General features: G+C 42.6%; 2 protein-coding genes across 2 annotated transcripts in view; one reads left to right on the plus strand and one right to left on the minus strand.

The window, feature by feature from the left end:
* The first annotated feature begins 4,537 nt into the window (after positions 1–4,537).
* LOC133345949 (matrix metalloproteinase-19-like) lies at positions 4,538–16,375 on the plus strand. The gene is given in 10 exon segments (XM_061557099.1): positions 4,538–4,727; positions 5,139–5,212; positions 6,225–6,394; positions 7,651–7,869; positions 11,018–11,263; positions 11,871–11,996; positions 13,141–13,311; positions 14,165–14,292; positions 14,883–15,155; positions 15,157–16,375. Coding segments are annotated over 10 exon segments (1,623 nt in total). The 5' UTR covers positions 4,538–4,604; the 3' UTR covers positions 15,250–16,375.
* A 1,668-nt stretch (positions 16,376–18,043) lies between these two features.
* The window catches only part of LOC133345948 (band 4.1-like protein 5), a 44,495-nt gene continuing 37,027 nt past the window's right edge, over positions 18,044–25,511 (minus strand). Inside the window, exons 20-26 of the mRNA XM_061557097.1 lie at positions 25,138–25,199; positions 24,326–24,430; positions 23,662–23,770; positions 23,165–23,239; positions 20,896–20,946; positions 19,758–19,903; positions 18,044–18,698 (exon numbers count right to left, since the gene is read on the minus strand). Coding sequence (XP_061413081.1) covers positions 18,623–18,698; positions 19,758–19,903; positions 20,896–20,946; positions 23,165–23,239; positions 23,662–23,770; positions 24,326–24,430; positions 25,138–25,199 — 624 coding nt within the window. The 3' untranslated portion in view covers positions 18,044–18,622. The remainder of the gene's footprint in view (positions 18,699–19,757; positions 19,904–20,895; positions 20,947–23,164; positions 23,240–23,661; positions 23,771–24,325; positions 24,431–25,137; positions 25,200–25,511) is intronic.

Below are 25,511 nucleotides of genomic sequence, written 5' to 3' on the forward strand. Positions count from 1 at the left end.
ATGTCATATTCGGCTTCGCGCGATGCCCGCTAACATAGAAGTGGACGAAAATACTGCATATGTACCTATTTGACAGTGTTTTTTTTTGGAGAATTTGACACTTATTAATGTGGATACAAAAGGGGGAAATTATCCCCTTATGCATACAGGTCTTCATAAGCATTTATATACAGAATTTACAACTGTATCAGTATCAACTTATAAATATGTATGCAGTACATACAATACATGTACATACGAATATCGTCTACAGGGAGTCTCTAGAGCTCCCGCTAGTGGAGGCCCTTCCGCCAGCAGTGGAGTGAGCAAGTAGTTGCAGGACTGTACCTTTACACTTTACATTCAACCTATACGTACAACTATCCATAGGCACACTCACATTTAATGGGGCAGGAAAAACTTCGGAGGCAACATGCAAATCCTGCACACACCAATAGATGCTGTACTTTATTTTCCTTTGTAATTACCCCAAATATAAATGCACTTATTTCATCCTATGATGAGAACAAAATCAGGAGCTATAAAATTTGGCAAGCATGATGTCACTGTGACCCAATGCTCGAAAACATTTTGACCAGTTCTCACATTGTATAATGTGTATGTGCGTGTGTATTTACAGAAGGCAAACACTACTATAAAGACAATAAACACACATACATTAACAAGTATAACCCATAAAAACTAAGTTTTTCACTATAAATCCTTTATATGCGTGGCGGCTAGAGTCCTCTCGTCCTCTGGCTTGAGATGGTTGCCACCTATGGGTCAGATGATTGCATGGCACCATTAAACAATTGGTAATTAAATATAATATTTTTGTCCTAAAAAGTGTAAAATTTAGGGAAAACATTTTTCACGAACATTAATTGTCACGGGAAGTGGGTTAAAAAACGACCGAAAGATTTGCACGGTCGTAAGCAAGCAAGCGAACTTAATATAAAGGATTTAAAAATGGGATGAAGTCATTTGTGGACATCCGAATAAAAGCATGGGCAGATGTCACGAGTAAAATCATGTGCATCCCCACACCACAGTTTAGTGTACACTGTCCATTTTTTTAAATTATAACATTTTCCATGTTGCAAGAAAGCATACATTGGCCATTTGCAACTCTCAACTCTCTTGCATGATGAAAATAATTAAACTAAACAAATTTTTTTAGACTATATATTGCTCACACGTACATTTAATTCTACAAATTGTTTTAATCACACATGCAGCGTCATTGCATATTATAGTTATTTGTGTTAAAAACCTAGCTTTTAAAGTGCAAATTCATATAAATACACACTACATACACAGTGATACACACACACATACACACCGGAAATGAGATCAGTTCTCGCTTTAAATCAGCCACGATGTTTTTACTGCCAAGGCAGGCTAAAACAGCTATATACTAAAGCACCATGCCGGAACTAAAGATAAAAATGAGAACAAGTTGAGGTGACACATTGTCTGTGAACGTGTAGCAACATTCCCTCCCACGTCGAGGCTTAGCACTCAAACATGACACTGAGTCATGAGTGTCAACCGGCTTCTTTATCCTGGGCAGTGATACTGTGGAATTCTAGCTTTAAAAAAATTATCCCGTAAAAACAAAGTTTTTCACTTAAAATCCTTTATATGCGTGGCGGCTAGAGTCCTCTCGTCCTCTGGCTTGAGATGGCTGCCACCTATGGGTCAGATGATTGTCTGCCAGCATTAAGAAATTGGTAATTACATTTTTTTTTCTTTCCTAAACAGTGTAAAATTTTTGAAAAAAATTTTCACAAAAATTAATTGTCACGCACAACGAGTCTGTGTGGAAAATGTCAGCTCGATTGGATCACGGGAAGTGGGTTAAAAAACGACCGAAAGATTTGCACGGTCGTAAGCAAGCAAGCACACAAGCACGCAAGCAAGCAAGCAAGCGAGCGAACTTAATATAAAGGATTAAAAAAAACACCTTCTGAAGGCGCACATCAAAATTACACAGCGGCTTTTGCACAAGTTATATGACTTAAAATAAAATGGACACTGAAATCACACACGCACATTATCACAAGTTCAATTTGCAACTTCAGTTTTTGGCATCAATTGAAATGCGCTGTAAAGAAATGGAAATAACTTGTCGATAAGATTGTATGTGTTACCAAAACACTGGTACACCATAAGTTAACTACTGCATTGTTATAAATTACCCTAAACAGACGTAGATGAAGGGAGAATTAGAGATTTTTTTGCCATAAAAAATTAAAATGTGAAAAAAATGTCAAATCCATTTAATGGTAACATGATTTTTTTGCTGTTAAATGCTTTTAGTTCCTGTGCTTGTAAATTATGAGTCGTAAAACACAGCAACATAAGACGATTTTAAGCAAACATAGCATTAATAACAATATGTTAATGTTTATTCCCTTAGAGTTCTCATGAGTATTGTGTTTTTGTCTATTTATTAGCTTTCATTATTTGCTAGCACATGCACCAATACACTTTAAACGCTCCACACTCGGCACCCACGTGCTGTATTTTAGTACCAGAGGTTGTATGTAACAACTTGCATATATGGATTCATATTTTTGAAAACGTTGATATTTGTTCGCAAGTTTGCCATATTTTTTGCAGCCCACACAAGATGTATAGCGCTTTAAATGCTTGCCACATTATGTGAGAACGCTTGCTTTGCACACACTTTAATTTATAACTGTTGTGTGAGTGTCCTTAATTCTGTATGTGTTCGTTGTGTTGTATATGACTCGTGATGATTGGAGTCCTTTGACCTGCTTTATATACATTTGCTCAATGACCTTGAAGGGGTTTTTTTTACCCTTGACATTTAATTGAAACTACTGTGCGAGGTTGCTCTCTGAATTATTTATTTGCAGATGTGAAATTTCATTGTTGTAAATATAATAATGATGATACGTGTATAGTTGCCTCTACGGTATGTTATTTATTTAAGTTAAGACACGCGGCCCCAATGCAAGTCTATATTTTATCACCCTTGCAATAACACGTAACATTTCTCGTGAAAATAAAACCCGAAGTTTTAACAAGTGTCCTCCTTGCAACTTGTTTTGTACGTGTTATGCACACAGGATCAGATTATGAAAACAAAAACAAACTAAAATTGTCAATATGCCGAGAATTTGTGAATACCATATATGAGTGATCAACACATTTTCAAATGGTGTTGTTGAAAATGTCTATTATCAAATGCAACGAGTAGAAATTCTTATTTTATTATTTATACATTCTCAATTACACAATTTCCCATCGACAATGCATAGACATTGCTATTCTCCCAGCACTGCATCGCTCTCTTCAATTCATACAAATGTCTTAGATTCTATGGTCTGTAGGGTATGAGATTCCCCATGAATGTGCCGTATTTGGTGGTGGCTCGGCATACACCTGCAAATCAACAATGTATGTGCTAATATCATCTATCCCTTCTCTATGGGATAGAGTGTTGTCCCTTTGCATGCACGAGTTTCTCAGTGCTCCGATTTCTTCCCAAACGTATAAAACACCCACTATTTAGCTGAAAACATCTACATTCATAAAGGACTGCAGAGCAATTTTTAGCACCGCCTCATCGCCTGGCAGCATTGCCAGCTTGTGTGTGCATCCTCGGCGATTGTGAAATGTTGTTTTGTATGAACGACGCGATGTAAAATTATTAGATTTTTTTATGACATTACATTGAGACAATGAAAAGAGTTGCAATGAAAATTTGCCTGTGGTGTGGGTTCCTAATCTGGCAAATTGTTTGCTGAGACCGCATTGGTAGTTGTGCACATGCGAAAATAATAAAACGCTCAACCCATTTGTCAACAACAACTGCTTTAAGAGGGACAACATATAGCGTAATAGGCGACATTTCTGGCAAAGTGCCTTCTTCATAGCCCATAAATAGAGAGTCCGGAGAGAGTGCTGGAGATTGGCCTATGCATACAGGGGAGGGTGTCATGTGGGTGAATGCTGGTTATAAAATGCAGTAATAAATGGAGCAGTCGAGGCAGTTGCTGACGGTGATCATTTAGTGTATTTGTTTAAACAGTGACCAGTGTCTGAAGCTTTGGGGACAGCCACAAAACACAGTGGACTACTACAACTGGTTATGAAGTTGTAGATACTTTTACATTCTAGATTTGAAGTTTTCGTGACTGCAAGGATCCATACTCTTTGGTTCTTTCGGTAAAGTCACGTAGGTATAAAATAAAAATAGTAATAAAATAATAAAAATTACATAAACATGAAAATAACGAACTACTTTTACATATAGCTGAATAGAAAATGAGGAAAACATTTCAGGCGTTGGGCAGACCAGTGGGTCAGAATGTCAAATACGAGGAAAAACTGTCCGAGCACAATAACAACAAATAATAAAAACAAACTTGCAGTAATAATAAACCACCAGTTACATGTGGAACTGAGTCATTTCCAGTTGCCCAACTGCCGATGTGCCTGCGGTGTTTTTGAGGATTACCAGGGGGGGGGGGGGGTCACGTGTGATGCGGTGGGTGGCTGGAAGCGCGCGCGCTAATATAAAAGGGCACATGCTCGAATAAGCGAGCGCCTGCCAAGCGTCGAGTTGAGGAGCCTATACCGCAAGCACGATGCAGAGGTTGTCCCAAGCAGCATTTCGCATGTGGGCTCTGGCCTGCATGGCCACGTGCGTAATCATCAACGTGCTGTCTCAGGATCTTCCGAGCAGCACCCCCGATGCCAAGCAGGCCATGGTAGGTGCCACCCATCCTGCACCATTACACGAATGCGCCACATATTTCAACTTTGCATTGACATTGATTTACACCATTGGAACCTCATTTGCCAGTAAAAATATGATAATTGTTTGTTTTTACCCTTCTATCTGGCAACAAAACTGACACCTTTTTTTTTACAAGGAGTCATGTTTACATAGACCACAATACCTGAAGTCATAATGCAAACAAAAAACATAACTCTGATAATGTGCACTGATTTTTTTTTTTGCATTATGACTGCAGGTATTGTGGTCTATGTGAACATGACTCCTTATAAAAAAAGGTGTCAGTTTTGTTGCCAGAGAGAAGGGTAAAAAAAATAATTATGACATTGATTTGTTTGTATGCGTGTGTTGCTGCTATATTATATGTGCGTGTGAATTTTAGGAATACTTGCAGAAATTTGGTTACATATCGAACGGAAGAATCAAAGTCGAGAATGAAATGGGGAAAGCAATCAGGTACTGTGGTATTTTTGTCTGTAGTTATACGCACAACTCTAAAACCGGAAGATTAGTTTTTACTATATGCTGGCTGCAGAGTGACCTGCAAAAGGCCGTCAAGGTAGTTGCTGACCAATCTGAGTGGGTTTTTGAATACAGTATTTGAGCCGTGTCTTTTTTCAAGTGCCTTAAATATCCATACCTCTGGAAGTGATGTATGATCTCCATTATGAAGTAACTATGACACAGTGAGCATGGCCATAATTGCCATACACAGAGCTGCAAATCAGAGACCCAGCGTGGGCTATGCATCATCCCTAAGCAGCGGACGTGGCCGCTAGAGATCGGTGAAGAATGCACGATTTATCAATTTCCTGACAGCATTTGGATGCAAAGGTGGGCATGCACAGCTCATGTGCCTCAGCCACCAGGCGTGGGCAAGGCCAGGTGCTAACAGAGTGGTAGACAATGAATACATCACTTGCGCTATGAAGAATGGGCATTTACTGAAACGTCACGCGTGATATATTTTTCCCTTTGATGGCCGTGTTATTGACGAATGTGTGTTTAATTGTTTATTGTACTCCACTGCCAAAGTAGGGAATCAACGGTTCGTGTGGCGGGCAGTGGCTCTCCTGCTGCCGAGTGTAATTTTTTAAATCCTTTATATTAAGTTCACTTGCTTGCTTGCTTAGGACCGTGCAAATCTTTCGGTCGTTTTTTAACCCACTTGCCGTGATCCAATCGAGCTGACATTTTGCACACAGACTCGTTGTGCGAGACAATTAATGTTCGTGAAAAAAAATTCAAAAATTTTACACTGTTTAGGGAAAACAAATTAAATATTTAATTACCAATTGCTTAATACTGGCAGACAATCATCTGACCCATAGGTGGCAGCCATCTCAAGCCAGAGGACGAGAGGACTCTAGCCGCCACGCATATAAAGGATTTAGAGTGAAAAACTTTGTTTTTACGGGTTATACTTATTTTTGCCTCTTGTGCCCTCGACGTGTCGCCCTGCACGCAGTGAGTTCCAGCAAATGGCAGGACTCAGGGCAACCGGCCTGCTGGACGAGGACACAGTGGCGAAGATGGCACAGCCACGCTGCGGGGTGGGAGACACGCCCAGGGACATCACGTTCGCGTGGAATGGGGATGTGAGCCGGAGGAAGAGGTCATCCGGTTACACGCATAGTGGTATACCAGACACACAGACTTGCATTTCGGTTGCAAAAGTGTATGATTGAACAATGTACGGCACAACGTTGTGATATCGTACCTGATTAACTACTGTAATGACGATTCACGATTTTGACGGAATGCTTTTGTACTTCTCGTTACGTTCGTGCAACGAGAGTGGAACAAAAGGCTGCTGCTTTCAGCGGTGCGATGCCAATGATGAGCACGACAACGAGGACGTGGCCACCGGTAACAATGATGACGATGGTGGTGGTGGTGATGATCATCACGATGACAATGATGACGATGGTGGTGGTGGTGATCATCACGATGACAATGATGATGATGGTGGTGATCATCACGATGACAATGATGATGATGGTGGTGATCATCACGATGACAATGATGACGATGATGATGGTGGTGATCATCACGATGACAATGATGACGATGGTGGTGGTGGTGGTGATCATCACGATGACAATGATGATGATGGTGGTGTATATCACGATGACAATGATGATGATGGTGGTGATCATCACGATGACAATGATGACGATGATGATGGTGGTGATCATCACGATGACAATGATGACGATGGTGGTGGTGGTGATCATCACGATGACAATGATGATGATGGTGATCATCACAATGACAATGATGATGATGGTGGTGATCATCACGATGACAATAATGACGATGATGATGGTGGTGATCATCACGATGACAATGATGACGATGGTGGTGGTGGTGATCATCACGATGACAATGATGACGATGATGATGGTGGTGATCATCACGATGACAATGATGACGATGATGATAGTGGTGATCATCACGATGACAATGATGACGATGGTGGTGGTGGTGATCATCACGATGACAATGATGATGATGGTGATCATCACGATGACAATGATGATGATGGTGGTGGTGATCATCACGATGACAATGATGATGATGGTGGTGGTGGTGATCATCACGATGACAATGATGATGGTGGTGGTGAACATCACGATGACAATGATGATGATAGTGGTGGTGGTGATCATCACGATGACAATGATGATGGTGGTGGTGAACATCACGATGACAATGATGATGATGGTGGTGGTCATAATCACGATGACAATGATGATGATGGTGGTGGTGATAATCACGCTGACAATGATGATGATGATGGTGGTGATCATCACGATGACAATGATTATGATGATGATGATGGTGGTGGTGATCATAACAATGACAACCAACCGCCTCTTGTTTCGTCTCAGGGGGCCGGTGGCGAAAGACGACCCTCGCGTACTACTTCCTGAACCTGACGCCGGACCTGAAGGGGAACGAGGTGAAGAAGATCATCGCGCGCGCCTTCCACGACTGGAGCCGGGTGACTCCGCTGCGCTTCTACGAGACCCCGACCTCGCGCAGGGCCGACATCCACATCCAGTTCAGCCGCTTGGAGCACGGAGACTACGCGCCCTTCGATGGGCCGGGTGAGCGTGAGCCACGGCCCCATCTCATGACCCTCACCAATACCAATAACCCCGTCATTCGGCCTGCGCCCGGCTGGATGCACTTTGAGGCCACGTGAAGTTGGATTAACGACACATTTACGCGATCAACCCCATAAAACCTTTATTATGAATAATATTGGTCGCGAAGGCCGACGGGTTAAACTGAATATATAAACGACTTGAATGTAGAGTAGAGAACATATGGTGATGTCAACACCGCCACATGCTTGCACGCCCACTCGCCAGGCAGCCAGCCAGCCAGAAAAACTTTTTGTAATACATTATAGCAGTACGGTACTGGAACTGTACATGATTTGCACAAAATAACTGGGGCGTTTGTATGTCGTTGTATGAGGCCACCAGCAAGCCTGTATCGCACACTTAGAAATCAAGTCTGGCACAACAGAGATGTGACTAAACACAGACACATTTTAAACGTCCCGGGTTTTGACGACATTGGTAGGAAATCCTTCATATTGCATGAACAATTACATTCAGGATTGTGAATGTCAACCAGTATTTCAAAATATCCATGATCACATTTTAACGTCTTGAATGACAAATAATACAAATCTTTTGTTTTGCTGGGAATACATTTGGACTCGGTGATTCTTGGACAGCTCCTGAGTATAGAGCTCAGCCAGAGTGGTGGAAGAAATATGAGGTCCATTTCCAGATGAAGTACGTTTGGAACATTGAATTCATGAAGAATACAATTGCTTTCTCTGAAGTTGGATGTCATCGATCCATGCATAGGGCAAATAATAACATGTAACAGACACAGGATAAAAATGTTGCGTTTGAGTTTGCCATGGGGAATTGGAAATGCTTTCATGGAAGAACAATAATGGACATAAAAGCACAGGAAGAGAAATGCTTGAATAAAAAAAGATGCATTATTTATTACTAAGACTATGACGAATTAGACGTATTGATAGCATATACGCCAACATAGACAGTAGCCAAAGTAGTGGTGACCAAGAAGGCGACGGAGTGATGAAAGCAGTGCACGTTTTGGAGGGAGATAATTGTAGCTGGAAATGACTGTGGGTTGTGGTGTCAAAATAGAAAGGCCTTCATTAAGCATTGAACTGAAAATGGTTGATGATCTGGACACATTCATGGCTACACTTTATGTGTGCATGCATTAGCAGTGAAATGACTCACCTAACAACCCCCTCCCCTACCCATCCCCAGTAGTTTGATGAATTATCGTGACTTCGGGTCATAGTTTGATTTAGTGTATTTTTTACGTTGTGGTGAATGGTAGCGCCTCTTGTGGGTGCAAATGTTAAGTGAACGAATTTCACAGTATTTTAATGGGCAAATATTACCGTAATTCTTACACTGTGAAATAAATAAATAATCCGTTTGTGATCAGTTAACGGTGATCAGTCTATGAATGCACAAGCCCCTACCACGAGAATGTGGCATTTCCATTACTAGCCCATGGCCTCCAAATGAGACGAGTGTTGACCAACTGTTTGTATTACTCGGTATAAACGTTATCTTTAACTAACTTACACCTACACAGCGTTTTGTCTGGCAGTGAGCAACATTTTCACATACTTGGGTGCCACTGGTGCAAAGGGCTGCTTATCAACTGCGCTCAGGACACAGCTGTGGTCAGTGACTTTCCCAGTCACCGTGACTGTGTCGTCGTGAGAATGACATTACCAATATCATGTCCTCTTTATAAGGCATCAAGGTTTTGAATTTTGAAATTTCCTCCCGATGTTCCGCTCATGGTTGCATCATGGTTGCAACAGTTTCGTAAAGGTTGTTTCATTTGCATCATGTATAATAATTCACAACGTGGTATTCTGGGCACACGAGAGGCATTTGCATTATAATCCTCTGCTAAACCCAATTGTCTGTTATAAGTCACGACGTTTCTTCGCCACTTCAGAAAAGCAGTATACCATGAAGTCAGTTCTCATTCTACGTATTTTAGAGCTTTTCTTTGTTCAAAATGTCAACTACATACTCCCCAAAATGTCCTCAAAAAGGAGACAATGTTTCATTTCCGTCAGTATCTTGATGTTTATCTGCTCATAAGTAGCGGAGTGCATTTGGAAGAAAGCGAGTCATTCTGTCGCAAAAATAAATAAATCCAACGTTGCCCTGTGTTCATTTGCCAACGGCGAGGCGGGCAGTGCTTTTACGCAGGCCCTTATTCAAGTCGATATGTCTAACACATGAGTCACCAGCCCTTGGATTCACTCAGAATTGGCCGCTAGCATAATCAGCTTTTCATTACTCACCTCCCTGTCACGCTCTTAAACACACAGCCCCGTATCCATTTATTCCTCCTGCTAATTTAAATCTCTCCAATCCACTGCTGTCTGCTTAAAAGGCACCCAGAGCTAATCATTGAAAGGAAGGTTAAATATGATTGATGAAGAATATTTTTACAAAAACCGATCTGCCTGATGACATGATGAACAGTACAGCATAATTTCCTTTCACATGATTGTTAAATACCATTGGCAAGGTAATGGCTATGGCCATGCGTGTAACTTATATACAAGCATCAGAGTTGTGGAACAGCGGTTCGTGCATTGAGCCACAATCCCTGCAACGTGGGTTCCAATCCGGCCCACGACACACATCAGTGGCAAGTGTGGTCTGTCCCTGTGGTGAACCTCACATAGGATAGCTCACTCATACATGATGACCTGATGCAGTATCTAAAAACTTTCGCTCAGAACACAAAGCTAATCAGCCATGGCGCTGGCCATACTGGACTTAACAGATACTTATTGTATAGCATTTCACTCTTTGGTCTTTTCGGCTTACTGTGTGTGTGTGTGGGAGCGAATCCAGCCAACTGAGTTCCATTCCTGGTTGCCTCTAGAATCAGCATATATTTTTTCTAATATTTAAAATTCGAACCCTCGCGCCAGCGGCACGCAATAACCTACTCTTACAAAGCAGATTGCACGGTATATTGTTATCTTTAATACACCCACCATAATGATTTATAGCTCCCGCTGGATTCGAACCGTGAACCGCTCCAACAAAGCATCGAATGTGCTACCACTAAAGCCATGTCACCCCTCAAACCGTGTTCTCACTCCATGTACCCCTAACCACCGGCCCCCTCCCCTCCTCTTCTGCTGCCTAGGCCGTGTGCTGGCGCACGCGTACTTCCCTGAGGACGGCCGCGCACACTTTGACGAGGACGAGCAGTGGACCGAGGGCACCGCGCAGGGAATGAACCTGCACATCGTGGCGGCACACGAGTTCGGTCACCTGCTCGGCCTCGGGCACTCCAAGGAGCAGGCGGCCCTCATGGCGCCCTTCTATATGGGATACAGACCCAAATTCCGTCTGCACGCGGACGACATCGCGGGCATACAGAGCCTCTACGGTACACGACTCGGCAAGCGCCCCGGCACCGCTGGGCGCCGGGTAGCGCAGCGCGCACCGCTGCCGCGCTCGAGCGCACAGTGGATGCCACACGGGAGGAGGGCGGACGAGGGAGCCGAGCGGTCAGAAGGTGTGCGGTGGGAATAGCATTGTGAGATAGTTCCAAACTGGACCATCGTGCAATGCTTATTCTCTTAGGTGGTGGTTGTGGTGGTGGTGATTCCTGGTGGATAACTTGACACTAAGGGCGCGTTTTCACAAATCTATGTGCAAATTGAGATGTAGCTCGTGTCTTTAATTACTCTCACATCAAGTTGATTATGAAATGATAATCAACTGGATGTGTATTAAATGAAAGATGAAGGGAAGAGTTGTAAACCTCGTTTAGGAAAACTACTGCGTGTGTACTGCTCATTTGTAGAATCCTATGTTGAATGAAATCGGTTCTTAGCAAGTCACCAGCATTGCTGCAAGCTTACTTGTTGCAGAGATATTGTGAAAATACAGCCTTCTGTTGCCAACGAACCAGGTGTGGCCCATGTGATAAGATGTCCTGACAAGGCTGATGTGGGTTTCGGTATGTGTGTGTTTACATGTTCATTGGTCAGGTCGCAGCACATCAGCGTTGGATGGTGGCGATTATGATAATGATGAGGAGCTAGCTCCTACAAGAAGCCCGATTCCCCATGACGTCCCGGACCCATGCACTGCTCAGCTGGACGCTATCACCATGGGTATGTGCAGCAGTGGTGCTGGCCCATTGGGGGCCCACGAGTAGAATTTATTATGGGGGGGGCCTTTCAATTCTAAACCCCGAGTGAGATGACATCACGATATAGCCAAGAGACCGAGATGGAGTGAGATGAGAGAAATGTAGACAAAAATGGCAATGAGATGAGACTGAGATATAGCAAAAGAGAAAGTTGTAGGCAAGATACAAAGATGGAGTTGTATGAGATATAGACAATATGGATATGAGAGAGTAATGAACTTTATTATGTAAATTAGCGTTTCATGATTTGAACTTCAGATGACATTTGAAAGACAATTCTGAGACTTGGATAACCCCAAGACGTATAAAGTTTCCAACCTGCTCAATAAGGTTTGAGTCCAAAGCCACAGCGTGCATCGATGGCGAGACAGGTGTAGGGCATTATGGGTGCAGATCCATATGGAGTGTACACATCACATGGTCCACAACACTCTTTAAAGGTTTGCCTCAGAGGACACCTGTGCTGCTTTCACACCCTTGGGCTCACGATTCCACCCGCTCAAGCTTCTGCAAGAGGAGACACCCATGACAGCTTTTCTGACAGTTGACTCTGTCTGTAAAACATATACGAAAAGTTACATGCAAATCCTACAAATGCAAATCCTTTAAATGTCACGAGATCACAGGCCATTGTAAATGTTTAATATCCATGGTTATTCCAGATGGTGAAACAAGTGACTGTGGAGCTCAGACAAGAGACGTCGTCTCGTTTTCCCCAGAGAGGCACCGAGTCGATCATTATTTATAACCCGAAGCGCATGCATGCCAATCTGAGGTCGCAACCGGGTACCCGATACCCGTACCCTACCCGATACCCGGCTACCCGTACCCGGCTGGGTACGGGTACGGGTAGCCGTTTGCGACCCTGGTGCGGCCTGGTACGGGTACGGGTAGGCCGTGAGTCACTGGTGAGTAGCCGTTTGTCACTCATTTCGGGTAGGGTACGGGTATGGGTAGGGAACGGCTACCCGTACACGGCTGGGTACGGGTACGGGTACCCATTTGTGACCCTGGTGCGGCCGGGTATGGGTACGGGTAAGGAATCAAAACCCGTTTGCGACCTCTGATGCCAATTAAAAAAAACACTCATGGTTGCTCTGGCACAGGGCCGGATGAGAGGACGTACGCGTTCAGCGGTGCATACTTCTGGGTCGTGACGGACACGGGCGTGCAACAGGGCTACCCAGTTGCCACCAGCAGCCTGTGGCCAGGCCTCCCTGCCGGTCTCAGCGCCGCAGCGCACTCCAAGCGCACCGGACGCACCTTCTTCTTTGCAGGTTTGCATTGAACCATCGTCGCCATCATGTTTGAAAGAATTAAACGATGACGTCACCCCGAGGCTGCTCTATTTAAGAACGGAAGCAACAGGAGAGCTTCACCATTCTTGCCCGATGAAGCCGATTGTAATTATCAGCGAAACGTCGTGCTACTCATATTTTAAAATGCTGTTGATCCTCTCTTCAGCACACCGGTGGGCTAAAGAAGTGAATTATTTTGTCCTTTGAAAACGTGACACATTTTTTTACTGTTTCGCCGTGTCGGGTGGTGGAGGGTTTCGACACATTTATAAATAAAGCGATCTGACCCAAAAACCTATATTATGAATAATATTGGTCGCGAAAGCCTACGTGTTATAATGTTTGCAAAATAAAGTTAATATTCACTCGACCATCCCGTCGCTTGGTAAGACGTTAATGGCCATAGATCTCCATGTATTACTGGTCTCCCATCATCGTCTGAAGCATTTTTTTTTTCATTGAGACGACTCCATTATTTCATGTTATCAGACCATTTATTTATCCTCCTTTTGCTCTTGGTCCATGTAGGTGTGTGTAAATACCTTCTGACAGTGCGCATAAGCCAAACAACTCACTCAAACTAAAAATGTTTTCTTCTAATATTGTCTATTGACTCATGCCTAGTCTTCAACATTGCTACAGCCTCTCTCTGCATTAAATACACTGCAGATCATATACTATCGATATATTAGCTTGTTAAACTAATACGTGTTAATATATGTGAGAAACTGGCTAGAAGCACAAATATGACAGTCATCTTTCCCCTATGTTCAGGCTGCCTGTGAATATTTGATAATTTTTGGTTACATCGATTTGTCTCTCTCCAACGCAGGGAACAAGTATTGGCGATACCGTGGTTTTGCAAGTGATCCTGGATATCCCAAGTTGATGTCCAGCACTGGGCTTCCCAGCAATGTCGATGCAGCCCTCATCTTTCGGGGCAGGATCTACGTGTTTAAGGTCTGTGAGGCATGCCAGGGAAGAAACAAGGCCATGCTATTTCATTTAATTAAACTGCTGTCTGGACTTTCTCAGGCTTAGGCCTTTGTGTATGAATTAACGCTAAATCTACAATTCATGCTAGCCGTGTATACATTAGATTTTTTGTTACGTGAGTGCTTACCACAGCCAGTGTTTGTGTATTCAAGGCCATACATTAAGGTGGCAGGGTGGCGCAGTGCTAATGATTGTGCCTTAATGCAAGATTCTGGGTTAAATTCTCGACTCAGGTGCCTTTCTGTGTAAAGTCTGTGTTCTCCCCCTGTTCTGCATGGGGTTCCTCTGTGTTCTGTTACCTCGCCTTAGCTAAAAACACAATCTAACTGGTACTGGCCAAACATCCCAGTGCTGAAAAATTACCTGCATTATTATTCAATTTGGATTGCGCATAGCGATATCGTCCCCAAGTGCAAAAAGTGTCTTGCAATTCGGTGAGGATTTCGTGGGGAAATGAGCATAATCAAAATAATAACAACACTTTGGAGACGTGATGCATCATGGATTGTGCACTGCAACAAAACCATGGCGATGATGTTGTGTATTTCTTGCAGGGCGGCGAGTACTGGCGCTGGGACGAATTTCAAGAGCGAGCCGTGCCCGGGTACCCAAGGAAGATGGCAACCACGTGGCACGGCGTGCCCTCGTCCCCCGACGCTGCGCTCACCTGGCGCAATGGCCATTCCTTCTTCTTCAAGGACGGGCGCTACTGGCGCATCGATTCGCATTCGCGGCGCACGGAGCCCGGCTACCCGAGGGACACGGCGGCCGTCTGGATGGGATGCTCACGTTCCCTCAAGCAGCACGATGTCGTTTGGGATGACGTCAGGGACGACGATGGTGCATTGGGAGGCTTCGGCCTCGATGAATTCTCTCGGGAACAGAGGGAATCTGACAATGGCTTTTGAGGGGGGATTATGATTTTGATTTTAATTACCATGATTTAATACCACGCTTTTTTTAATAGAGCACCAGTAATCAGCGATTCTGACGTGATTTTTTATTGTAATTGATCAATTTTATACAAGTGATTTAAAAAAATAATCTCCGCTGTACGCTCGGTTAAAAACATGTGAATAACGTTTCATAAACACTGTTACCAAAAACATGTTAATCCGACGTGCTATTTCACTGCTTCCTGAAATTAATTAAAATGTATCATTTAAACACTTCTATGTTTTCACAACTATATGAACTGAATCCCATTCTCGAACAGTTGTACTAAATCAATTTGTGGGTTTAATGTAAAGTTGAAAGCTACACTGCTATTTTCAATGAATTTTACACATATATTGCATCGTATATTCATCAAACTTGGATTTCAGTTCCCTTTTGCCTTAAAAATACCCATAAACCTGGGTAGACACCATGAAACAGAAAAGTCCATGGCAGCCTTCCCCATTCATAAATCCCCTGTGCTATGGTGCCCCACAAGCTCCTATCATCAGCCTTCTGCTCTTCTCAACATATTTTAACTTGGCAAAATCATCTTCAGCTTTAATGTCATCCATCTATTCTGTGATGATAACATTCCACTTCTGCATCACCATTCACTCCATTAACCCAACCTCACTGTCCACTCTCATATACTGCCATGACACATTCTCATCTTACATGGTTACTAACTTCCTTCAGCTAAAACGTCTCGCAGAACCGAAATACTCCATGCCTTAGCGGTCGCGTGTTAGTCACTTGTTGCAGGGTTCACAGTTCGAAACCCAGCGCCGCAATCATCGCTGCAGGTGTCTGCTTCACAGTCAGATCAGCACAGTTGGCTACATACAGTGCGAAATAAGCTAAACATACTAACAGTCGACGTTAAGGATCTATTGACATCCTTTGCAAGACTAGGGCGCTCTGTGCCGGTGGCGGGGTCCAAATTTTGGAAATTTGAAATTACCCGCAAATTACTCATTTAGGATTATATATGGCACGTGTCGCCTCCTACTGGAAGATTAATTCACAAGGTTACTCTTGCAAATCCTGATCCTGATCACTTGATTTCTCACCTGGTTTAAACAAAATAAACGTGAAACTTGAACTCCTTTATAGGGTCTCCTCAAATCTCTCATTTCCAAAATCTATATGATGCAAAATGCTGTGAACACGCCCATAAGGAAAACACAATCACCCTAATATCACAATGCCTCCGCTGGCTCCCTTTGCAATATTGGATCAATATCAAGGTTGCATTCATTTTCTGCATGGACCCTGCCTATCTCTCCTCTCATCTCACTATACTCCCCTCCATGAACTCTCCTCCCTCTCCACTCTCATCTCACTCTACTCCCCTCCACACACTCTCCAGTCAAGTAACCAACGCTTTCTGTCAACGCCTCCAGTCAACCTTTTCTCAGTGGGAGGTCACTCAGTTTCCTCTCTTGTCTCCATGGTCTGGAACTCCCTCCCCCCACTTGTCTGTGCTGCCCTTGTTCAAGACTGAAGGCCGTATTTCCTCTGCCTATGTGTCTGACTACTCTTAAAAAAATGCATGAGCATATAATTGAGTCGAATTCTCCTTCGCCAAATGAGAAAAAACATTAAAACCCACTTTATCTGGAACCATAATATTTAATAATTCATTTTTAAAGCAACTACAGTGGAAATTAGTGATACAATATATAAAAAAATAATTATGCTTTACAGTAGATAAACTGAACTTGTGTTTAACATAGTACACAAGCCATAGGTACAATGTGCATTAGAAATACATAACACTTGACATTTATAAAATAAGTGATTTTTCGAGGGTACATTTTCGTATAAAATCACATTTTCTAAAAGTGCATTGGACTAAAAACATGTGTGTGCTATAAAGACTATATTACAAGACAGGTTAGGAAAGATACAATCAATGGAGTTAGAAATGTTTCAAACTTGGAGTTGAATAAATTTGAAGTGGACATGCAATTTAAAATTAGTAATCTTAAAAGGTAGTAACTTTCTCTGAAAAGCCCAGAAACCTACTGCATTTACAGCCAATGACCACAGCCAATGACCACATGAGCTCGAGAAAAAAATGCTTCAGCAGCCCGAGGATTGATATAATCTGACATCTTTTGCTCAAACATATTCGCCACGGTTCAGTTCAGGAATGAATCCAATCGAAGAATGATACTCAATCAGTGTTGTGCTTTTTCACATCTTCTGCTAATACAACAACTTTCATTTATAAGGCGCTAAATCACATAACCAAACACCTGGAGATGTCGCAAAATGCAGTTGTCAGAAACAAGCTGCAAGTGCAATTCACTATAGGTGACATCAGGTACATACTTCTATATGTTCGAATGTTACTTAAATAACAAAAATCATATATTTAGAAAATACTAACTACAGGCGATTAACACAAGCTTCACCTGCATGACATTTCCTAACAAAAATACCATTTAACAACGACCTGTAATTATGTCAGGCATTATTAGCTTGACCTTTTGAGGGCTATTTGTCAAGATGGACTGAGGTCAGGACTCAGCACAAGCCATATTGAAAGAGGAAATCAATAAGCATGAATACACATTAATTCTAGATTTGAAGCTTTCGTGACTGCAATGATTCATATTCTTCGGTTTTTTTCGGTAAAGTCACGTAGGTAAAAACATTAAAAAGTTAAATAAAATAAAAATCACGACGTTTCGGAGGCAACACAAGCTTCCGTCTTCAGCTGTATCATTTACTTGATACAGCTGTCGTGGCTGTGACGGTACCACCTGAAGACGGAAACTTGTGTTGCCTCCAAAACGTCGTGATTTTTATTTTATTTTACTTTTTAATGTTTTTACCTACGTGACTTTACCGAAAAAACCTAAGAACATGAATACACACTTGGGCCATACAACAAGGCTCTATCACTTCTTCAGTCTCCTAGACCTGGTGCAACTGTTCATGTGATACACACCACAAACAGCAACATCGACATATGGCCCGCAACTGAGCAGTGAGGAATAACAAACAAAAAACTTTTGAGACAATGGTGTTCGAATAAACGATGACACCAATAGAGAATAATCGGGACAGTTTGATCTACAAATGAATGCTTTTCCATGGAACCATGAGCAAGTAAAATGTACCCGAGCATTGCAAGTGGTTTGGCTAATTAAGAGCAATCCACGTTGTGCAGGTGGAAGCAATTTTCGTCACCAAAAAAAAGCAATTATCACTCGCCTATAGGACTGGGGAAAACGTGTCTTTTTTTACAGTAAATTTTAAAGACTTCTAACACTTTTTGGAAGGCATAATTATCGTCAAGCAATGCGCCAAGTGAAGGGTCCGTGTCTTCGCCGCCTCGTCGATGTCACAGTTCCGTAGTCAGCAGCCTCCTCGTGCTGGTAGAGCCAGGCCTGTCCCGGCCACTGCTGGCTTCAGAGACCCTGCAGTGAAAACCACACACATGTAAAGCATGTATGTTGAACTTATTTCACACCGTGCATAGCCAACCGTGCTAATTGGAGGTGCCTTCACTACAAGCGGGCAGCTCTTCATGAGTTAAAATAAATAATTAGTACATTTGGCATTTGTGCCACGATCATAGCACAAGGCTATCATGAAGGCGCTAAGTCTCACAGACAGGTAGTCTTCCCGTAGTGGGTAATGGTTCTACGTGATTTGCCCATGTTACTAATTAGCAGTTAATTTAAAAAATCCAGCAAATGTAACCATGACGCCAGCACACCTGACCTACTTTATTTCAAATAACGTAATTTGGATATTTAACATCCATTGTGAAGCAGATGGCTCATGGTTGATACACCCGCAGTATTAACGACGGTGGCTGTCGAGCTTGAACCACAAACCTCGACAAAAAGCAGTAACCAGCCACGTCAATCGGTAAAAACGCAATGTCACTGATAATATCGGTCAACACCTGCGATTTGAAGACTTGCCAAAATGTGATGTTGTGGTTAAATATAATCATTGATTATTCCCTTGTCTCGTTATGACAATCCCTTTTTATTCTATAATTTTTTAAATCTTGTTTGTACAGTTTTGTCCACTCAATTAGTCTACATGCAACATTAGCATATACATTGTATACATTGCACATAATCGGTTCTCATATGCACCATTCAATGTGTGTATCATGAGCTTAAGAATCAACTTTAGCCAATAAAAATCGTTGCATCACTGAGGAAAATGCATGTCCACGCTGTCAGTGACGATGGGGGTAATGACATGAATGATGCCGTATGATAATGATCATGCCAATGATGATGTGGCGGCTGCTGATGTCAATAACCAGTGATGATGTGGAAGATCATCATGAATATACTGCTGCTGGTGATGATGATGATAATGATGATGAGGTGGCTGCTGCTGTTGTTGATCATTACAATGATGATGATGATCGGGATGATTGCGAAGGTACTGCCGATGTTGGTGATGAGAACGCCACTGCCACTAACGGTGATAATCATGGTGATGCGAGTGACCTGGGAGGGAGTTCGTGGACTGGGTCTTTCCCGAGCATCGCCGGGATGCTCCTCGTGACAGGGCCAAAACTTGTCTCGAGCAGCACGGCGCTCCGCATGCCCGGCTTGCGTGCAGTCAGCGGCACACTATCCTCGGCACACTTCACCTGAATGAGCACACAATTGCAGCGAGCTTCAGGCTTTGGAAAGGGAGGTTGAGGTGGTTCAATAGCGCACTCAGCACCAGGGTCTAATTATAGATCTAAGTAATATTTGTGAGATGTCTCAAAATCCTGGGTACTTTAATAACCTGATCAAAGGAAATGAATATTGATATTTTCATGTGATATACTCTACTGCCATTATTGAAGGAAATATTGACATTGATTTTCTGAAATGTATGTACAGTAAAACCTTGGATTGCGAGTAACGTGATCTGCGAGTGTTTTGCAAGACGAGCAAAATTTTTTAATAAATATAAATTTGATAAACGAGCGAGGTCTTGCAATACGAGTAGTACGTGTATACGCTTTGTCTGCCGAGCGTCACGTGATCACAATTGATATACGAGTGCTTTGATATACGAGTGCTTTGGATTACAAACACGTTTCCGGGACGAATTATGCTCGCAATCCAAGGTTTTACTGTACTTAGTTAAAATATAGGGAAGTGATTTGCATACAGTGCGATGAACTCCACTACGTAAGTTTGATTCTCAGCCACGGCTAAGATCATCCACCTTATACCCCCACCCCCTCAACCAATCAAATAAAGGTTTTTAGGAAATGTTTTTCGACCATTAACCACATACATACTATCAATCAAATTCTCTGAAGGGCAAATGCCTTTCAAATACATTTATACCTAGCTTTTTATAGACCATGAAAAGGCATTAGATTCAGTGGAAATTTGATGTAGTGGAACCTGATGCATTTATCCAAGCTTTCACACATCGAGGGGTTAATATAAATAAATATATATCGATAAATTATCCAACCATTTATATCCTTCTTTAGTCATGTGAGCTTTGGTCAATATTTTTACTTTTTAATCGTTTGAAGCAGCAAAACAAGGCTGTGATTTGTGTATGTTTTTAAAATAAATATGAAGCAAACAATCAAAACAATTATATATTGGGTGGTGTAACTGGAGCGCCCACTGTTGCATGAGGAGTCAGGTATTTCACGAGGTTGCTGGGCACGTCAGGAATCTGAAAATGAAAACACTGATATTAAAGTGAAAAACACGAGCTGTTTATCTTGTAACTAACTCGCTCTCACTTTTCCCATTCCCACTTGCTACTTCCCCCCCCCCACCTCCCCAATTTCTGAGCTCGGATCTGCAAAGTAACGACCGTCTTCCCTCTCATTGCACAATGCACACTTGTGACCTTGTTGATTGACCTGCAGGGAAATTGGTAAACATTTTGTGGATTTCATAAGTTGTATTGCGCAAAATAAACATGTGAATTCCTCTTACAGCCACAAGACGGGTGGTGGGTAAAAGAATTGGGACATACGGTCACAAGCACAAACTTAACACGAGAGAGTTCATATATCTCTTAAGTCACAGTACTTTACTAAAATTAACATATTATAAACGACCAAGTTATCTGACGGAAATTAAATGGGTGCACGTGCCCCGCCAATGATCCGATCGAAATCCCTAATTTCGATCGGATCATTGGGGTTTATTAGTAATAAATCGGCATTTTTCGACCCCCACTGCCACTGTGTAGCATATTATTATGTGCCAGGGACTCTATGAGATGATATGAGTCCATAATCGGCAATAAGTAACGGCAATGCAGATATAAGTGACTCACAGAATTGTGCGCAGTTGCGTATACAGTTCACGATATCCCTGAAGGCAAACACCTTCAGCGAGCACGATGCCGATCACACAACGCGGTTCGAATTCGACCCTCGATCGATGGCAGCGCCATCGCCGCACACGCGTCGAATAAAAAGCAAGGAACAAGTCCTTACTCACTAACAACTCCTATCATTTTTCATTGCTGGAGGGGTTGCCCCCCACTACCTGAAAATCCTGGCTCCGCCATTGCCTGCATAGCAAACAGAACGTGGTGTGCAATGTGTACAGACCATCTGGACTCTGGATGCTGTCAAATGGACATTGATGAATCAGACATGCACATGCTTTTTCAGCACCAGGAGACCAAATCGCATTGCTTCCTCATGAATAACTCACTCTTCACAGGGCTCAAGAGTGTTAACTCAGCTATTGCACTCAACATATATGCGTACACACCAAGAAGATGCAGCCCACAATAAGGCTATGCACATGCACACTCATGGCAATGTATTGCTTTTCCAGCAGCAATTTTAACTTGAATGTGACTAATATCCACGTTGTTCCAATAAATTGCCACTTCCCCTTATTGATGGCCCTGGTTTACAGTTTCAAATCATGCACTCTTGAAAACAAAAATACGATATCAGGTCTAATTGCTGTACATTCATTATCATTGATTAGGATCACTAGCAATAAACTTGTTTGTAAGCAATTACCGCTTGCAGTAGATTTAGGCTGCAATCTCACGTGATAAAATTTTAAGTGTGCCACGCAAACAGTACTGTGACCACAAAGTCGCTCTTCTAAAAGGGAAATATATTGCCCTATCTACAGTTAAATACGCCCTCGAGATTCATGCGACAAGATTATTGGTGGCGGCTATTAACGCTTTCCTATTCTGAGATGTCTGCAAGTTGCAGGGTGGGTCCCATTCACCCCTACAGCTCGGAACGCAGCAAGCAGTTAGCACTAAATGTATTTAGAGAGGCATAGCGCCATTGTTTTTAAAGACATCGTACTCACCACAGAGAACTGTAGTGACACGACCGCACACTGTGATCGCTGGTGCCAAACTGTGCCACACGCTCTCCCACATGGCCTTGAAGGAGCCGCAGTACCGATAAAGTACATGTCATCGGAACAAATGACATGTATCTTCTTGGTTCTTTCGGTAAAGTCACGTAGAAGGGAAATAATAAAATAATAAAAATAAAACATAATAAAATAATTCTCACGGCGTTTCGGCCACAACGCAAGCAGCCGTCCTCAGGTGAATAACAGGTCTGTTGGAAAGACAGCTGTTCTGAATGACGCTGTCTTTCCGACAGACCTGTTCTTCACCTGAGGACGGCTGCTTGCGTTGTGGCCGAAACGTCATGAGAATTATTTTATTATGTTTTATTTTTATTATTTTATTATTTCCCTTCTACGTGACTTTACCGAAAGAACCAAGAAGATGAATCCCTGCAGTCACGAAAGCTTTAAATCGAAAAATGGCATGTACTTTAATAGAACAAAATCTGAATGGGAAAGCGTTAACATGCCGAGAGATAACTTAGGGGACACACCACCCACGCACATGGGCAAGCGAATACATGTATCTGCAGACGCACCAGAGGTGTAGTGTCGCTCACATCCACGAGTGTCTCCACTGCCGAGCCCAGGAGCCTGGGGTTTAGGAAGCTGGGCTGGAAGATGGAAAATTTAGGAATAAGCAAATGTGCTCCAACACCCCCCCCCCTCCCCCATTCTTATCTCTTTTGGATTACAACTCTAATTACTGATGTAAACGCCGGTGTTGTCCCCACTCAAATAGCAATTAGTTAGTGCTCATTCCCAAATAGGTCAATGAACCAGTGGTGGGAATTCCATATGGCATGGGTCAGTCACTCCCATAAGGTAACTACTATTGACCTCTCAAAAATCATATTTTATTAATGCAAATGGTATTATGGGTTTGGGACAACTCACCCTCCCGGGATTGCAAGAGGATTGTGCTGTCATGCTCAAACAGTAGCTCATCCAGCCGTTAATAAATTATGAAAGCCGGTTTAAGGCAGCAGTGAGAGTAAATAGATTCATAATACACATTCTTGGGCACGTTCTGTACCAGCGGTTTTGCCGGGGTGCTGGTGATGATCGGCTGGTCTGCCAGGTTGATGCAGCCGCTGCCTCCATTGGGGACAGGCAGTTGGCTTGTCCCATCACAGGTCTCATCGCTGGGATCACGTGCCAGGGGAGAGCCCAGACAGAGCCGATAAAAACATGTGGACATGCACAGCGTGGATGCCCCACCATGCAATGTTAACCATTCCTTTAACTTAAATAAGACCGCAGGTATCAGTTTCAAGCACAGCAGCAGTGATGAGATGTAACTTTACACATTAAACAAAGTCACAAGACTCAAACTGATTTAGATGGTGCTCATCCAAATCCCAGCTCTACAAGGGCAAGCCTCAAGTATGAATACATTTAACACACGTGGATGATGGGAGGCAGTTGCTCGTCTCGTTTAAATATAATATAATGCATGTTGTTTGTAGGCATGCCAGACAGAGCATCAATGTTTAACACGTAATTAATTCTTACCACAAGCAGATCACATTGGGTGTATTCCTACAGTTTATTTGTTCAATGTTTTCCTCTTCAATGCCTTTTTAGATAAATAAAAAGTGAGGCTAATTTACAAACTTAGTCCTCAATATAATCTATCGAATTTTCAGTCGTTTAGAATTGCATTGAGTAAAGAAACAGAAAACAAATGGGACTCTTACGTGATATGCTGGCTTGGGAATTTGCTCTTTCGAACGCCGTGGCCAGACTCCTCCGTATCTCGTGCGCCCGTTACAGGCAGGCTGCTGTGTGCTGGACCTAGACGGCTGAAAGAGCACGCAGACAACTCGAGTTGGACAATACGAATTACCTTAAACTCTGCCATTACTGGATACATGTGAAGTTACAAAAATATATCGATATGTATAAAACTGTATATGCTTGCATGCATGTCATATTTATAAATTACCCAGAAGAACACTGGTAAACAGAGTGGAAGCACATGGACATCCAGAATAAACACCTAATTCTAGACCCAAACATCGCTCTTCCTGGCTCTGAGATTCCTCGAAGACAATGCTGTAGCCATCGACCGCATCAGAAAATCAACAGGTCAATGCGGACATCTCCTTGATTTGTGGAGATTTAAAGACAATCCTCAGTGCGACTGTGGCCATGCAATCTAAACAGTAAACCACTGCAGTCTACACTCCTGCAATGCAGGAGTATAAAGACTACACAAAATCTCTCCTGAAGACCTCTCATGGCTAGCAGACATTGGCATTTACCTCCTGAACATATCGGCACACGCAATAATTAAAAACTGCACTGGTAAATGCACAATCACTCAAACGGAATTAATCACATTCGTTGTTTTTCCCCAGTATAAATGTATAGATAAATTAATTACGCACACGGTGTACTAACCATAACTCCACAATGCCTCCGAGTGATGAATGGGTAATGAACGAATCAGAAATGTGTAGACAAGCAAGAGGTGGCTGCCCTCTGTAGTCTCCCATGTGCATCTCACCGGAACGCTTCCCCTTGGTCATGCGTGCTCCGACGTGAAATATTCATATCATCCTGCGTGACCTGAAAGGCAATCAACAAATAACTAAACAGGCACTAAACCATGACCATTGTCACTTATGCTATTACGATGTATAAGCTATGTTGTGATACCACAGAAATTAAGCTTTTAGTCATACAGAGAAGAGCTTCGCTGAATATGAAACTTTATTTTCCTCGAGAGAGTTGTGATCATGATGTTTGGTCACTTTCCCAACGAGGGCTATTACACACGAGGTTAAATCAGTCAATTCTAGATTTGAAGCTTTCGTGACTGCAAGGATTCATATTCTTAGGTTGTTTCGGTAAAGTCACGTAGGGAAAAAAATTAAATTA

Source organism: Lethenteron reissneri, chromosome 23, assembly GCF_015708825.2.
Source record: "Lethenteron reissneri isolate LAM-NWPU_2019-01 chromosome 23, ASM1570882v1, whole genome shotgun sequence".
Taxonomy (NCBI): Eukaryota; Metazoa; Chordata; class Hyperoartia; order Petromyzontiformes; family Petromyzontidae; genus Lethenteron; species Lethenteron reissneri.